The sequence below is a fragment of the Chroicocephalus ridibundus genome, chromosome 7 (assembly GCF_963924245.1).
Source record: "Chroicocephalus ridibundus chromosome 7, bChrRid1.1, whole genome shotgun sequence".
Classification (NCBI taxonomy): domain Eukaryota; kingdom Metazoa; phylum Chordata; class Aves; order Charadriiformes; family Laridae; genus Chroicocephalus; species Chroicocephalus ridibundus.
Genome location: NC_086290.1, coordinates 11082532 through 11100186, shown reverse-complemented (window position 1 = coordinate 11100186; position 17655 = coordinate 11082532). Strand labels below are relative to the sequence as shown.

The 17655-nt window shown below is 39.8% G+C and overlaps 1 protein-coding gene across 1 annotated transcript in view; it reads right to left on the bottom strand.

Annotated features, from left to right (window-relative positions):
- Positions 1-1191: 1191 nt before the first annotated feature.
- OSBPL11 (oxysterol binding protein like 11) overlaps positions 1192-17655 on the bottom strand; it is a 41876-nt gene continuing 25412 nt past the window's right edge. Inside the window, exons 7-13 of the mRNA XM_063340536.1 lie at positions 14630-14775; positions 13104-13244; positions 10601-11099; positions 9046-9232; positions 5039-5221; positions 4256-4409; positions 1192-2854 (exon numbers count right to left, since the gene is read on the bottom strand). Coding sequence (XP_063196606.1) covers positions 2777-2854; positions 4256-4409; positions 5039-5221; positions 9046-9232; positions 10601-11099; positions 13104-13244; positions 14630-14775 — 1388 coding nt within the window. The 3' untranslated portion in view covers positions 1192-2776. The remainder of the gene's footprint in view (positions 2855-4255; positions 4410-5038; positions 5222-9045; positions 9233-10600; positions 11100-13103; positions 13245-14629; positions 14776-17655) is intronic.

Here is a 17655-nt window from a genome sequence, read left to right as displayed (position 1 = left end):
ACAGCAGTTATGCAAGAGAATCAAATCTGGCCAGAGTTAAAAATACATACATTAGTCGGTAGGGTGCTTGCAACTCTCAGAAGAATCACATAAATGTCTTACAATTTAAGCTGGATATTCAGTGGCTAGAATTATTTATTTTTTTTTAAACTGTTTTCAACTACGTCCTTTATTTCTAGAAGTAACTAGAAATTCACATCATAACTAAATCCACATCACAAAGCCGCTCCAGTCCTTGTGATCATCTGAGCAAAGGAAGGCTTTACCTTCTTTTTTTCTAGCAGCACCCCTATGTTAAAAGAAATCGTTTCATGTATTTTAAAAGACTACTTCTTCAGCGTTGGGTCTATTTTTATACAACAAAATTAGTAACAGCTTTCTCGGTGTGAAACCACAAGCATACCAGATGAGGGTGGAAGAGGAATAACTTGACTAATAATATTATACAAGGAACACAAATGGGTTTATGGTCAACATGGGAGCTTTTCAGTCGGTTTTACAGCTATCACCTTGACAAATTCCCAAATCAAAATTTTAAGCAGAGCTCAGCGACTGAGTCATGGGTCTATATTTTAATAAGCACAGGTTGATCCCTGGAGTATGCTCAGCTGGTAAAGGCTCCCTTTCTGCTCTGATCACAGCAATATTAAAAACTGGACCTCGCGCCACAGCCCCTGCTGTTTGTTTAAAGCAAATCTGCCACGTGACACAAATGAAACAACTATGAAACACACACAATGTTGTCAATTTATTTTCTGTCCTTCTACCGCCCCCAGTTTGGTGCAGGTACTGATGAACTATGGAAGTTCACGCGTTGCCACCATAATTCCTACCCCAAATCCTGGAATCGGCCAAAGAGCACACCCCAAATGTGCCGCAGACCCAGAAACAAGGAAGAACTAATCCCACTGTTTTCTTTTTTATTTTTATTCCTGGTTAAACATGAAAATGCCCAATGGATATCTAAAACTAACACAACAGGATGGTTGTACAGAATAGCACAAACAAGACAGCAGGGCCTAAAATATTCTTCTGCTGGAGAACATAGTTACTACTCAAGTGCACAGTGCCAAAATATCCCGCTTTAAGGGCCAAGGGAAGCCCAGACAGACGGATCTCCAGCATAAAAGATAACAACAGCCTAGTCTTCCTGGTCACCTGATCTCTAGGAAAGCACACAGAACAAATGAATCATTTTGTAGTTTTATTATCCCCACCCCCAATTCTCACAAACGGACTATGACTCGCATTGAGATCTCAGTGCATTTCACAGCAAAAAAAAAAGTGTACAAGAGGATCAAAACAGTTGTGCATAAACCCAACTCTTTTTTTTTTTTTTTTTGCACAATTTACAGTTTGTGTTGAAAGTTAGCATGGTTATTTAAACCTTCTGATGCATTCTTACACTTGTATCTTCTCCATGGAAAACATCTTACCGGATCACACAGTTGTGAGTTCTCATAATGCTGGATCAGGTGCAGCCATTGCCATGGCTGGGAAGTGGCAGATAATGTTATATACACTGATTGGAAGACTACATCAGAAGAAAAAACAGAGTAAGGCACCACTGTTGGAAAAATTAAGGTAGCTTGTAGTTACAACAATAACGAAAGCCATAATAAGTACTATTCTTAATTGCCAGCAATTCTTAGACTTCAATAAAATAGTTATAAAAAAACCCAAAGGATGTTTGTACCTGAATACAGTTTCCTGATATCTGATTGTGTTTCAAATCAATACCCAGTCCTCAGCATAATCAGCTTTTTTTTCTGTGGTAAGATGAAAAACCAGGACCTAGAGTCCATGTATTCACAGGTCACATTTCACTGCTTTGTTCTGAATAACACCACAGGAGAAAAATCAAAACAATCCAAAGGACAGTTTCTAACACTGATACTTCCCCTCTTAGATGATTAGATGGGCAGAGAAATTTAAATACAAAACTGTACGCTTTCTGTTCATTTTGAACGCCTTAGTCCTTGGGAAGGGAAGGTGGAGGAGGAAAAAAAAAGGCCAAATCTCATTACATTATAACATGAGAAAAATCAGAGTCACTCAAAGAGATTTAATAAAATTAGGAGTTGAAAAGTGTTCAAATTACTTTTCCAATTCAAGTCAATTATTTCAAGTATATTAAAACGTTTCAGAGGAAAAATTTCTCCATGGTTACAACTTTAATTGCTTTTATAAATCCATAAAAAAGAAAGGTAGTCTCTACATATATCCCATATTCCTCCGATGCATGCACGTCTCCTCTCTGAAGAAAAAAAAGTCATCATGATCCAGTTGTTTCTTAACACTGATTTCAGGCACATCTTCCAAACATCCCTCCAGTTTTCGCCAGAAAGGTTAATCACTGGGCATAAAAGCAGCAATTTTCTGTTGCTGTTGTCTACATGGGTACTGAGCAGGTTTCAGTTATTAAAGAGCTTGACGCAGATTCTGAAAAAAGTTCCCATGTCACTCCAAAATCCAACGGTTCCTTCTTCTCTTAGGCAGCTTTTGCAATCAGATCTACTAAGAAGAATCTTACACAATTCAGATAAAATCTCTTGGATCGTACAAAAAACAAGTTGGTTGGATGTACCTGGCAAGTTTGTCTCTACAACTTTTTTTTTTTTTAAGTAGCTTTAAAGTGCCCTAGTATACTTATTTCTTTATGCTCATTTAAACTTTCACGATTACATAAAAAGGGGACACTCAGTGTGATTACTGTGTTTTGAGAGACAGGGGAAAAGGAGAGGAAAATCAGAAAACTCATCTTAAAGCAGCTTTTCTAGTTAGTGTCCGTTTGCTGAGTTTGCACAGCAGAGACTGTTTTCCAGAGGGGTTTATGGTACACCCAGCCATCTCCCTGCAATTGTAAGAGAAAATACTGTTACTATAAAGACGTTGCCCCGGGAGGACTCCCTTCACACAGCTATTAGACCGATAGCTGTGAAAACCAGAGGGACACAGTTTACACCTTTAACTCCCACAGATTAAGACACAGCGATCAATGCTGCAGGCTCTGAGACTGCTTCAGAACACGGACGGACTCTTGCCGAGCCACAGCGCTCTCTGGGAATCGACTGCACTTGTAATTAACCCAGATGGAAAGCCACTCTCCTCAACTCCCTGATCCAGATTACTTTAAAAAGCCAAACAAGAAGCCAGCAGAGGCGCAGCTGTCCAAGATTATCAGCACAACTAACACAGCCCAACTGCTCACCCGGAAATGAAGGGGCTCAGGATTACATGTAGATGTTTTCTGAGTAGATCTGTGTCTCAGATTAGCAACGGAATTTCACCTGTTCTACATCTAGATACTAATAATACAAATATCTAAATCTGAGCTAGTCATACTAACATAGCTTTAGAGAACAAAAAGCTTTATTGGAGCTGACAGATAGTCCTGAACTTTAAAAAATAAAACCAGAAAAGTAACATACAAAAAAAATTTAGGTTGTTTTAAACCCTTGCAGGCCACAGACACAGGAAAAAGAAGAAGGGGGCGTTATATTACTTCAGTTTCACAGATAAAGCCTTCGCTACAAGAAGAATCTAAACTACTACAGTGTAAATTCTAGTTGAGTCCTCCCCTCTTGCACGGGGCTCAGCAAAGCTCTCTGCGCAAGCAAGGTCTCATCATCTGGATGACAAGGAAAGCCTGTCTCAAAGTTATCACACCAGCAGCCCCCAGGGTTCCTAAGCAGGCTGCAGTTCACCTTATTAAGAGTCTGACTGTATTATTATTATTATTACTACCATTATTGAAATACAGGTTAAGCCACTGAACAAATAAGGTCCATCCAAAACATAACGTAGACAAACACAAGTTCTAAGTTGAGAACTAACTCGTGTTCCTTCTTGCTATTACCCAAGTAATATCTTGGGTTCATATGTGCACAAGATAAGGAAAATCAGTACTATTGATTATTTTCTTTGGGTATTTACTGTTACAGTCTACTTACACATGTACATGTAAAGCTGTTTTCCATGTACCACGAGGAAGTGTTTGGTAAAAGCAACCAAACCACAAAACAGGCAACATTTTGCAAGGAAATCACCAAACCAAAGTGTTTGGGAAGTGAAGGCTAAAGTCACACCTTTAAATGCTTGAGAGTGCTTATGTCACCTTACTCCTATGGATCCCATGGGGATAAACTATATGATCCAATGCCAAATACTCTATTCTGACAGGACATGGACCCTTATGTGCACCTGCTTTCATTGTAGCTCTGCCTCATCAACAGCTAACCGCTTGGGAACTTACTTCTTTAAGGAAGTATTTAGTACACCAAGGTGTTTCTGTTTCAGCACGAAGCCTCTCTTCATTCCTCTGTCGTTCTTCAAGGGCTCGCTTGTGCTCCGTAGCCTTATCGATGTCTCCATCCCGCAGAGACTCTGTTACATGCTGCCACAGCCTCCTACAAAACAAATTGTTAGCTTCAGTTTTCAAAAGTTGTCTCAGCCTGGCGCCTGGAACTTACAGGATCACTGCATGCGGTTATTTCAGAACAGGAGCACTCCCTCTACTTAGGTATGACAAAACCCAGGTCAGAGCACAATGGTGCAGCACAGGTGGAAGGACTCACAGCCGAGTCTTATAGCTACGCTAGTAATTAGGAGCTGATAGGAACGGCTCTGCGGTGCCAGTCTAAATGCCTGTTTGTATACCCTTCAGAAGGGCTATGGAAGTGTTACTCAACAGGCAGTTTCTTGTGAGGACCTCCCTTGTCAGGAGCTGCCCTGCTGTGTAGCTGATGGTTAAAACCAAAACAAATAAGGAGGCTCTGTTCTAGCAGGCACCTTATCAACGCATAAGATAACTCTATCCATGAATAAAAGAGACACGATAAACAACCATGTGCCTGCACTTGGTTTTTTTGCACTTTTTATTATGCACTTGTTTTTATTTTTTAAAATTTTTTTGAAACAAAGATCACTGCTGCTAAGCACTATCCACAAATAGCATGTACATTTGCAGGTTTTCCTAAGGCATTCACCTGACTGCTTAGGACAAAAAGGGTCAGACAATAGCGAACATATACTCTACCTGGATTCAAAAGGTCCTTGTTTCTCAAGGGGCCGGACTCGTTTTCTTGTCACAGACAGCTTTGTCAAGTCCACGTATTTAGTCTCCCCATTGCTGTAGGTGAACTCCAGCACGCTGTTCCATTCCCCTTGCACTCTGCACACTACCGTGTTCGTCATGTTCTGCTTCACTTCACCCGTGACTCTAGGAAAGCAATTTATTTTTTAAAGGCCATGGCTGAAGACACCTGAGGACTATTCCTTGCATAATCACTCAACTTAATTCTGAACGAGTTTGCAAGCTTGTCACACTGTCTTGAAAAATGTTAGTTACTTAAATTGTATTTGCATGAAGAAGCTCAAAGAGCAAAGTGACTTTCTCTTGTTGCTCTAGTTCTCTTCGTGTTACCCAGGAAACTCCATTTTTGGCTTCAGCTTAAGCTGGTTTCAAACCTTTTAATGGAATAGAAAATGAAAAAGAAACTACCACAGGCTGGTTCATGTATAACAAGCAGTTGATCATTTCCACTTGAAACACCACATCAGATACATACTTCAGACTTAAAAAATAAAAATTCAACTTTCTAGCAAGAACATATCTCACTACCTGCTGGTGCGTTCTCTCACATCTTTACATCTCAGTGCTCTCCATATGTACGTGATCTCATTTTATGTTGCTCACAAGCAGTAGATACATAAAGGCAGAAAGCAAGGTAGGAAACTAGGAATCAGGAGAACTGCTTTTCTTTCCTGTCTCTTCCACAGAAACCTCTGCCAATAACAAGATATTAAAAATGTCTTTCTAATATGCAGTATTTCATTCCAAGCGTCACACAGACTCTCAAGTCTCACCATAATTACACACACTGATGCGTATTTTTCTTGTCAACGTCAAGACCTGTCCAAAGACCTCTGAGCACTCACTTCATCCTGAACCAAGGAGTAGGAGCTTACTGAGCATTGCTAGGCAAGCAAATTAACCACCCTCAAACAGAACTTTTCTCCCAAGAGGAACAAAAGGGTCTGCATACTATGCAAACAAGACTGGAGACATTCTCACTTGAAAGGTGTTACAGGATTCACAAAGGACTCACTATCTCCAGCTTCAATTAAACTGCAATTACCTGTACACAAGCTCTCTCCAACACACCACTCTCCAGCTCCCCTTCCCAGATTTCATCAGCGTTCACACAAAGCACATGTTACATCCTTCACACTTTGCTGTTATTAGCTGCGCATAATGTAACTTGCACACCACTGGTTTGCTGTTATTTCCTTTGAACAGCTTCACGCAGAGGAGCAGAAAGCAGCTCTTCTGTGCTCCCACCTTGCCCACGCTGGCTGCATGCTGCCATGCTCAGAAGGGAGCGCAGCACGCGTAGATGCCATGTTCCCTCTTCCACGTGCACCGGCAACTTCCAGCTGTGTCTGCACCTACCTGTCCCCCAAGCCCAGCATCAAAACAGAGATATTAATGAAACAACTATCACAGGCCAGACCTTCCAGCCCAGAGATACTGGATGCCAGTGCAATCAGACCTGTGGGGAATTGCCAGGGCAAGCGGAGAAAGCTCACAGCTGCCTTAGAGCAGGAGGCAGCAGCCAGGGCTTCTGCCACATCCTGGACGTGCGGGAGGCAGCTGAGCCACATCACCCTCCAGCAGCTCAAACCTAATTTAACTTCATCAGAAAGATCTCCCCCAAAAGCCAGACTGGTAAGTATGTGTTGCCCAGGCACAGTTCATTACAAAAGTTTTTTAAGATTCATTGAAGAATACAGGCCAGAGTTGGATCAACATGAGCAACAAAAGCATGTTTACATTAAACTATTAAGCTTTTTTTTTTGTGAAAGTTAACAAGCACTAACAGTTTCCAAAAGAGTAGCTGACATGCAAACAGCCTTCATTTTGTCCTGCTTTTTCATCCTGTGACTTCCACACCTCACAAAAGCTATTACACACGTGGTGGAGTCCCTGCCCTTCTCCAAAGTGATCGCTGAACAGACTGACTCCGCAGGATGCCAGAGACCAGCCCGTTCAGGCTTCACAGTTACATTTGCACAACCTTAAGAGCTTAATTTTTCCAAGTGCTGTGTGGTTACAACACAATACTGACATCCAGTATTTGATATCAATCACAAAATTACTGCCTCCGCTCAGCCTAAAGTAAATGAAGTTCTATCACTCACTATTAGGGTGCAGCATCAAGCTGCTACGTTAAACTCTCATTGCAGCCTATATTTCTTCAAGTTGCATTGCTCAGTGACACACAACCGTTCCTAGCATTGCAGATCATAATATCTGTTTAAACTAGTATTAGTGACAAAAATCTGCTAGCACTTATTTGTAAGGTTGGCATGATTAATATATGTCTAGCTGTTCATTATCAACATCCTCTGTTTCATCAAACTGAAGAGGTACAGGACCAAGGAGCCAACATCCAGCTGAGGTCTAACAGCAAGGGTCACTCTACAAAAAGGAAAAAAAATCTATAACATTGCCATAGTAACTCACTTGCGCTCTGTGTAACCATGACAACACTGCTGCTTCCCCATCAAGAGAGTCTTTTGGCAATGTCCAATCATCACCATGTCAAATTTTCAATAGCTACAGTACCTTCAGCAGATCTGTCTTTAAAATGCCTCTACATCTGTGACTAATTTCAGAGAGACAAATAACAAAACAGTTTCCAAAATTGAATCATTGAAGTAAAATTGCATCCTGTCGCTTATTTTTTATGGCACAACAGGAGCTATTGCAAGGTGGAGGATACGTTGTAAGCACTGGAAACAAAAATCCCAAACCATGCATCACTGTAAAATTGCTGCCAGTGAAAGAGAGCTACGTGTAAGCTTCAGTTCTCCAGACGCCATTGGGACAGGGGAGCGATGGTTCCAAGCTAAATTCAAAGCATGCACGGGAATTTGCGGGGCAAAGTGCTTCAAGACAGAAGCTTTGGTGGTGGGGTTTTTTTTTTGTTTCCCTTGAAACGATAAATACAGCCTTACCCTACTGTTTCAGAAAAAAGGGATTTATAGAAGACTGATGATTTTTTGTGACCTGTGAGAGCAATGCATGTTTAAGTTTTGATGTTCTAGGCTGCTACGCATTTCATTATCATCTGTTACACATTTAATCTAAGAAAGGTTTAAACACTGTCCAGCAAAATGCTTTGGAACTAGATATTCTTTGTGTGACTACTAAATTTTCTCCTACCTTAATTAATTGTCTATATATTAGCTAGTCTGCAGTCTATATATTAGCTAGTCTGCAGCAGTTTTACTATACAATCTCTAAAAACATCAGTGCTAATGAGTTCTAAAAGCTTTTGCGTCAAGTGTGCAGACACTTCTTAGAATCTGGTAGAAGTAACCCCAAGCAAACTTCTTCTGGCTCTTCTTTCTTTCACCTCTTAGTTTTTAACCACACATACACATGAAAAATTACCACTACAATTACCATTTTTGTCTTTAAAAAAAAAAAGGTGGTTTTACTTAGAGATTTTCTAGTTACTTAAACTTGATAATCTTATATTTATTATACAGAAATCCTAAGACAAATAAGTAACAGAAGACTTATTTCCTCGTGTTCCTTGCAGTGCAACTACAATGAATGTTGCAAACAACATGCAACCCTTTAAGACAGCAAGTTCAACCTCATTTCAAACAGAAAATCGAAAAATAGGAAATGCTAACCAACTTCTAACAGAACTAAGAGAATCTGCGGCAGCCAGGAATAAAAGCCAGAAGCTCTGTCTTCCCAGGGGTTTGAAAACAGTCAAACATGGAATTTCCTTACTGTCTTTAAAGGCAGCCTGATTTTTCCTTGAGGATCACATAAGATGCAGTTGTTTAGCTATGATATTGTTTAAGAGCGCAGTAATACCTTCAAGTGTTTATGAACAGGAAAAGCTACCTTTCCTCAGACTGTCAAGTGAGTGTGAGTATTTAGCACAAAGAAGAGGGGAGTTACGCAGCTACTGCGGTTCTAGAGTGTGGATTACATGGAAAAATACAAAAAAGTGTTCTCACCGATGCAATTTGCCACCGTAGAAGGGCTTGGTGTGAAAGTTAATACTTGCAGAATACCCAGTCTTTGCACAGTTAATGTTGACTTTGCCTCCTAGTTCTACCCAGGGAACAGTTAAAATTGACCGAGCGTATGCACAGGGCAGAGAGAAGGTGTATTCTTCCCCATGTTCCAAAAGACTTAAGAGACCTGTGTGAAGAAAAACAAGAATCCCTACATCAGGACCATTTTAGAAAAGACCAAACACATTATTGAAACAGATATCCAATGCTACATCTGACTACTTTTCCTCACAGGCCCTCACATCAAAAAGGAAAATTAAAAAAAACACTACACTCAACAAAAGTGACATTCATTACAGATTCTAGATATAAATATTTTCATGAAAATACTAACCTGAGTACCATGCATTTATGTTTCTTTTGGGAAAAGACGTTCATCCTAATAATATTGCTCCATAAAGTACAATATTGTGCTGGGTGACATACTTTTCAGTAACATGTAAAAGGGCTGGTCACTCTCTTATTGATGGTTCTGGAGCACGACAACACAAGACTTATGCTGCCAAAGGCAAACAATGAACGAATACCCTGAACCGCAGATCCCGAGGAAGGCCAATATTCCTGTTCTGGTTTCCCTCTCTGTGATACACCTGAAGGCAGGCAGCAGAGACAATGCTCCTTACCCCACCTTTCTGCCAAGATAAACCCAACTCCCTCCCGACAGTAGCTTTTGCAATTAAAGTCAAGAATCTCATAAAAACTAGAATTTTTCTTTGGGTTTTAAGATCTGTGGGTTTGTTTGATTCCTATTAAAAACCCCAAACACAAGATCTACCTCTTGCCATTACAAGAGAATAGCATGACAATTAACTGGTGCCTGCATCAACCCATGCCTCTGTAGCATATTATCTCCGTGCATCTGGTGTCACTTTTCAGAAATTCTTATGGCTTTCACACTCACGACACGATTCAAGAAATGCCCTAAGGGAGATACTGACTTCAGAAATTACCTGGTACAGACAAAGCATCGTGATGTGCCTTCCACATCCCCTGCCATGTTCATTCCCCTGTCAGATACGCAGTTTACATGTAAGTACCTGGAATACCCAGATGCTGAACAGCTTACATTACAGTAACTGCCCTTTGGTTTAAAAGTAAAAATTTTATTTCCAAATATAATCACAATTTTTGGCAAAGCATACATCTACCTAGATTTTTCCACACATGAAAACTTGCTGTTTATAATGAGGACTTGTAGTATCTTCTAGTTTATAAACAGTAAAAATAAGTAAGAAATCACTGAATGAGTGTACATAAAGGTTTGCGGATCACAAGGATTAGAGGGAAAACAAAAAAGTACATTAAAAAAAATCCCTGAAAACACACAACAGCGGCTGACATCTCTGCAAGGAAATGTTTTTGAAAAATCTTTGAAAGAAAACTAGTGACCAGAAATCATTCATATTTCTGCCAGAGGCATAAAACATCAAATTTCCTCTCAAACAAGTATTTGAATAGCTTTATAAAATTAATAAAGGACTGAAGTTACACTTACCCTCACCAACCATTGTCACTCCTATTGACATTCCTAAGAATTTACTTTTTGTCCAGACATGGGCATTGACGCACATCTTTCTCTCTGCACATTCAGCGTAAAACCCTGAGACAGGAGGATGGTGGGACACTTGCTCGGCTACGAATTTTACTGTATAGTAGTCCAGCTCTTTTTGGCCTTCCAGATCTTTAGGAAGAGTTACTGACTCTGAGGCAGAGTGAGCAGAGGAGTTACTGCCAGCATCAGTGGCTACGTCACTCTTTGGCATCCTCCAGGAGCAGTGAAACGTTTCCCCAATGATTGGATTGTACGGTTTCTTTGCAATAGCTCCTTTGCGACCTTCGTGAAATGAAGTGAGATAATACTCAACAAAGCGGATCATCCTCTCCTCAGGGGTAGTGCCATTTGTGATTGCAATGAAGAGATCTGGGTGGGACATGAAGTCCGCGTACATCTCCAACAGTGATCGCTTCTCTAAAATAAAAGTGGGAAGAACCACCTGAAATAAAAGAAAACCCGGAAAGCTCTAGTAAGTAAAACAAAGAAACAAGCATTTTTATAAGAGAAGTTCTCTGGTGGAGGCTTCTGTCTCGTTTTGGACACCACACTTTGAGACTGAACCTTCCTGTCCCTCTTCTAAGATGTGAGCAAAATACAGTGATCAGAGGTCCCAGAAAAGCAATTTATAAGGAGGAGAGAAGCCCAGTAAGTACCACTAGGACTAAAGAGATTGTAAGGGACCAAGCATCCCTCAAAAAACAAAAAAGACCTGCAAAGAGATAATGTGTTCCACATGTCTGTGGAGGAGAAAACAAGCAGGAAGGAGCTCAAAGTATAGCAAGGAAGGTCAGGAAAGGTTTTGTCTAATGGAGAGAAAAGCAGGCAAGCTAGGCCAATGCTCCTGGGAGCCTGCAGAGCCTCTCTCACCACAGCAACTAGGACAAGCATCTATGAGAAATAACAGTATGGGCTGATCCTGTACCTCTGAGCAGAGGACTTTATACCTTCCCAGTTATGTTTACCACTATGAAAAACAGCAGTCCTGTCCTTTGCTGGGCCAAGAGCAATACTGTAGAGTAAGAGGCTGTGGGTATCATGTCTTTTCCTTCCCTGTAGTGGCAACAAACCCCATGTTACTAACTGTTGTAAAGAGCAACACAGGGCTTCTCAACAATGAGATTAAGACAGTCCATTTAAATCAGCTGCATTCAAAGAGGTAGAGCACAGATGAAAGACTCTTAATAGATACACAAAAGTTAGGCTGAATACACTTGCCACATTGTTGCAACACCAACCTGGAATATTAAGGTGGCTTTTCATTTCAGTATCCTGATATTTATGTTAAATGCGATTCTAACAACTTCATTACCTGTTTTGAAGTCAGGCTTGTCACATTTCAGTGCTTTCCCTGCTCTGAACTAAAGACAATTCTATACACACAGCCAAAAGTCACAACTGGGAGACTGACTTGACAATTTATTCCAACTAAGAGGAAAAAGAGAGACCAAATCCAATCTTCAGTATAAGTGAAATAATGACTTAACGAATCCTGATTAAGCAGCAGCGGTTTAAGTTTGGCTCACAGGCAGCAGGACCTGTTTATACTACTTTTTTTTTTTTTCCTCCAAATTGTGAAATGTAAGCTCCACAATGCAAGTGCAAGTGTTCCTAGTGGCCAAGTAGCTAGTGCTCAAAAAACACAGCTTGAAAAAAAAAAATTATAATCCATAATTCCAAGAGAGTGCTCTCCTCATTCCATGCCACTGTAAAATACGTTTTTGCTTTAAGACTGTCTAGTGCTTGTGGTAAGAAGTCTTTACAGGAGTTAATCGAACATAAGCTGGGAACAGGCCCATTTTCCCAGAGTTGACACCCAAATTGTCCAGTAGCAATTGAGCATTCATTTTTCAAGGCTGCTTGCTTTTAAGATCTGCACTGAAGTGACAAACCCACTTCTCTCCAGTATAACTTTTTTCCTGCATGCTATAGCTGTGAGCAAACACGGAAATAAGAATAGGACAAGAAAGGCATAAACAGACACCTGACGACAGATAATGGAAACCAAAAGAAAACTTTTCAGAAGTAGCATGAATACAGATGTAGGGTTACGCAAGTTGCGTGTAAAAGCATTATCAAGTGAGAAAAAAGACCATGGAAGGAAAGCAGAAAGACAAAAATAAGAGAAGGCTGTAGAAAACAGCATGGAAAGAGTAAGCTGCAAACACAGGAAAGAAAACAGGCCATTATAGGAAACCAACAATAACACAGTAGAAAACAAAAAGAGATTCTAACAGAAACGGTATGGTCAGTTCCATTAAAGAAGATCCGCTCCCTCAGCACATTCCACTTAAAACCTGCAGTGACCTGGGACATCAGAACTTGGGACCTGAAATTACTACAGGCCACAATTTCATATTAAGCTCAATACAGTTCAATACAGGAGTTGAGTTTAAAACAGCACTTCACTTTTACTGCAGCCAGTCTTCACACTTCAGTTACTTACTCTTGTTAAGTCCATGCCAAGTTTCAGCTGAGACAAGAGATGCAAGATAACACTGCGCTGTTCTTCCACTGCTCCTAGATCATCTTCCTTATCATCACAGATATCCTCCAGCTCCTCATCTGGATTTATTTCTTCAGGTTCCTAAGATAAAAGCCATAAATATCAGCTCAAAGATGCGACTGGCCAGACAACATCCAAAAAGAGGACTTCATATTATATTTAACTGTCCATGTATGAAAAAAAACTAAACAAACCCCTGCAGAGAGCTATACAATGGAATCTACTCCCAAGAGAGACACCAGTTGAAGAATTTAAAGGGATTTTGAGGTAACTCAGTGCAGACTTCATCTAGAGGATATAGGCTAAGATTTCTCACCATCTCTCACATGGGTCGGGGTCCTTATCCTGGACCAGCTGCCCCAGCTCAAGGCAAATTTGTGAACACTCAACCACCGAACACAAGGGGCCAAGCCCTCACACAGAGCTCAAACCCTGATGAAAACTGCAGTATCACACAGGTGACTCCTTCCCAAGGATGCTACGCTGTTCTGCTAGCATAAATAAGGGAGCTGAAAATACCTAAAGGATAAGACTAGTTATGTACCAAATAAAGTGACATACATTGAGCACTTCAACTGTAACTCAATTATTAGAAGGAAGGAATTAAGTAATTCATTTGAAAGCTCCTGGTTTATTTCATTTTTTCTTTTTCTAGCTTAGTGGCAACTACTCAGATCCATTTAAAAAAAAAAATCTATAAGCTATAGCAACTAAAAAAATCTTTTGTTTTGATTTTGCTATAAGATAGCACAGAGCTGTTGTGAAGACACACAACAGCACATTATCTTTTCACAGTGATAAAGTCTCATCCAAACAACCATGTGAAACCAACTAGTATAAAAAGAATGTAATTATGATTTTCTAGCTTACTTAGGAAAACATGCTCTTTCTCATAATCCCTGCTGGTTTTTTACTTTAGTATTTTGTGCTTCAAATCAATTTTGACAGTTATAATGATACAGACTGTAGCTATATTTCAAATACATTAAGCCATCCTGAAGTCAAGTGATGAGAGTTGCTCAGATTAAGAAAAACAGACACAGCAGGAGCTAGAAAAGACAGACAGATTTAATAGCTGGAGACAAGCAATTTTCTCTCTCATCTACTTAGGCAGCACTTCTTGGGCCCATTTTGAGAGCATCATGAATTCCAGTTAGGTTTTTTGCACCTCATTTTCCAGTTGTTTTAGATCAAAATACAAGGGACTACTGCGACACCACCTTGTATTACCATCCCAATTAGTTCTCTCCACTTGACATGACAGCTAGTTACAGAAAATAGCAAAAAAATTATTGAAAAAGATAGGAAGTTTCATTTACTGCAACTGCACTCACTCTTCCTCCAACACAGCTAATCAAAAAGTGTGAGAACTGTCATTAAATCATTTTCATATATTATGATTGAATCATTTACAGATATTCCTCAAAATAATTCCTGACAGAAATGGGATGTTCACATTACCTTACCCTTGTTAGCTGGCAGGGCTCTGCAACAGACTGCTCTTCTCTGACAGATGCTGGCTTGTTTATCTCTGCTGGGAAATTCTGAGCTGCTCCATTTTTGAAGTGGTTTGCCAGAGATATCTTCGGTTCCAACCAATTGATCGTCGTTCCTGAAGCAAAAGAAAGTTTGCGCTGAAACTTGCTCATCCTCTGGAAGGTCAGTAAATAGCAATTTTCACAAGAGGTTTGTTTTTTTGTTGTTGTTTTTTTTTTTTTTTTTTTTTTTTAAGGAATAAGCTGAAAGCAGCCAATTCCTCCTGCAGCCAATCCCTTCAGCAGCCACTAAACAAAGGTGGTGCAATGAGACACCACCTTCAGTGATCATTAGCACAAACACTGCGATTGGCGAACTGTAATACATGCAACTTGGACTGGAGAAACTAGTTGGTGTCATGAAAGGTGTAACCAGACACTATAGGAAGAACCCAGTATCACAAGAATGTTAAGTAACCCTTACAATTTTTTTTAACCGGTAAAAAAAAAAAAAAGCCCACCACTTCTCAGCTTTTCTAGCTCAGCTCAGTTCTAGACTAAAAAGAGCTAAAGCAGAAAAAGTTTTGTTGCCATTGTTTTCTCTGGAGAGGGTACTCATCTTTTCTCTGCCGCAAAGAAGGCAAGCACACACCGCTGAATAAATAATTGCTCAAAAGAAAAAAAAAACAAAACGCTGCAGGGCTTGGAAAGCTATTACCCACTCAACGATTCCAGCATCTCTAGTTACTCCCAGCTAATTTATCAGGACAGATCGGGTTCCTCATTAATAATACAAATGTTCCATTCTTTTTCAAAGGCTAATAAAGGTTCAGGTGACTCCAATCAGTTTTTACTGAAGAATACACAAACTGACAAACCACCTTGGCTGGGTTGCAAACACAGAAATTATTAGGCAGTCTGAATTTCTCCCACCACACAGCAGCTTCCTGTGCTTAGGAACCTACACCGAGGGGGCTCTTGCCTTTTCCTATATAATACACAATCCTTTATTTCCAGACATCTGTTACCTGGAACTAGGTCACATCCTCAGCCACAACAGGCAGAGTAAACTTAATTCAGGTAAACAGCAGCATTTCCACCAGGAAAATACTGCGGCAGGAACAAATTCCAGCTTTACTAATGGGACCAGACAACTTTTTCCCCAGCAAGACAGTTTATTGTCATCAAGTCTATTACTCGTTAATCCATATAGTGAGAAATGAGAATACCTCAGCAGTTTAAATTTAAGCTATTTAAACAGAAGTTTCAAATAAGTAAAAAAATAAGATGCTCAGAATGTCCCTGTCACGCCTTTTTGAAAAGGTTTTACTCATCTTTAAAACCTCTTCATGAACAGTACCTGCTTTCCGAGCTGTAATTTCAACCCAGTAATCTGTAATTGTATGTTCTAGGCTGTATTTAATCCACACTCACTGCCTCTATATTAGCTTGAATTTGACAAGTAGCCTCCCTTTCATACTCCCTATCAGCTACTTCTAAAATAACCTTATTTATTATTAAGTTCTCTTTAATTTTCGCCGCTATATTCTAGGAGTTTTTTTTAAAGCGTTTTGAGCTACCAGTTGTGTTTTAATCTTTATGAGTGGACAGGATACCACACTAATACTTCTCTTCAACTAGAAGATCATATTCAAAACTGTTCTCAACTATTTCAGGTAGCACAAACTATTCTCTTTACTTGTGATCTCCTCCTCCCCTAGAAGTCTTCACTTTTTGTTTTTTAAACAGTTGTCAGCACTTTCCTTCTCCTTCAACACAGACCTCTCAGTCTATAGCCTTCGCTTTCAACATTTTTCTTCAAGAGCTAACTGCTGCAATTGACCTTTTTGATAACGAAATACTTTTTTTTTATTTCAGTACATTATTTCACCACTTTTCCTAAATTCAAGTCAATAGCTGCAACTTTCCTGTTCATCTTTAAGTTTGTGATTTATTGTATATCTTGATGCAGTTGGGCAGTATTTTCTCTTCTGTGTTTTTTTTCTTTGAAAAATTTATAGCAAACTGTCACTCTCACATAGTTTCTAATCCTTGTTTTTTTAAGTCTGACAAGCAGTTGCCCAATGCATTTTTAGCAGTCAAGTACCACTTTGTCAGACCTGAAAATACTTTCTTCCACTTCATGTTTAAATTCATGTTCTGTTAGAAAGTCTTATCTTCATCATCGCTCCTTGCTGCATCTCACTCGTATCTAGCTGAAGTATGCTGACCTGCCATTGTGATCCTAGGAATATTAAATAGTGCTTGTATATATTTTATTAGATAGAACAATCTGTGTTCAAGATTTTTTTGCCTGAATCATGTTACATTTTCCTACACATAAATATAGAAGTGTCTCCTGCAGCATTCGAATTAAGCCACAACCCTTTTCCCTCCTATATCAACTTCTGAAGCCTACCAAAAAGGCTCCACCAGTTGAACCAGAAGGATAAGTATCCCTCCTGAGTGGGGCGGGGGGAAATCTAAGCTAAACAGACTTAAAAAAAAAAGAAAAGAATTCTTCACAATCCTTGAAAGGAACAAGCATATTATGGCATCTCTAGAAAAACCACGCCAGTGGGAGGCTGCAGAAAGGCCTACGCTTTCTTTTAACGCTCTGTTTTTAACTCTGGTCCCAGTAACGCATCATCCCATCTGCTGCTCCTCCCCTCTCCATCCTTCTCTCTACGATATCACCAGAAATATTCAAGATTTGGACATCTTCAAGCACGCGTTTAGATTTGGCCATTAACAGGCAGATACATCAACTGAATAGCAGTCAGATGAATTGAGCTTTTCCCTCTGTAGTTTAAAAATTTAAAAAACACCAAAAGCACTCATTAAAAAAACCCTATCATCTTCATAAATTATTACAGTGGTGCTCATTAGGCCTTACTTATCTCCCCAGATACAGTAATGGGTCAAAAAATCCTCCTTAGTAGCACACACGCAGAAATGCCAAGAGGACTTCTGATGTGCGCCTCACAAAGTTACACGTCAATAGTTGAAAACATCCA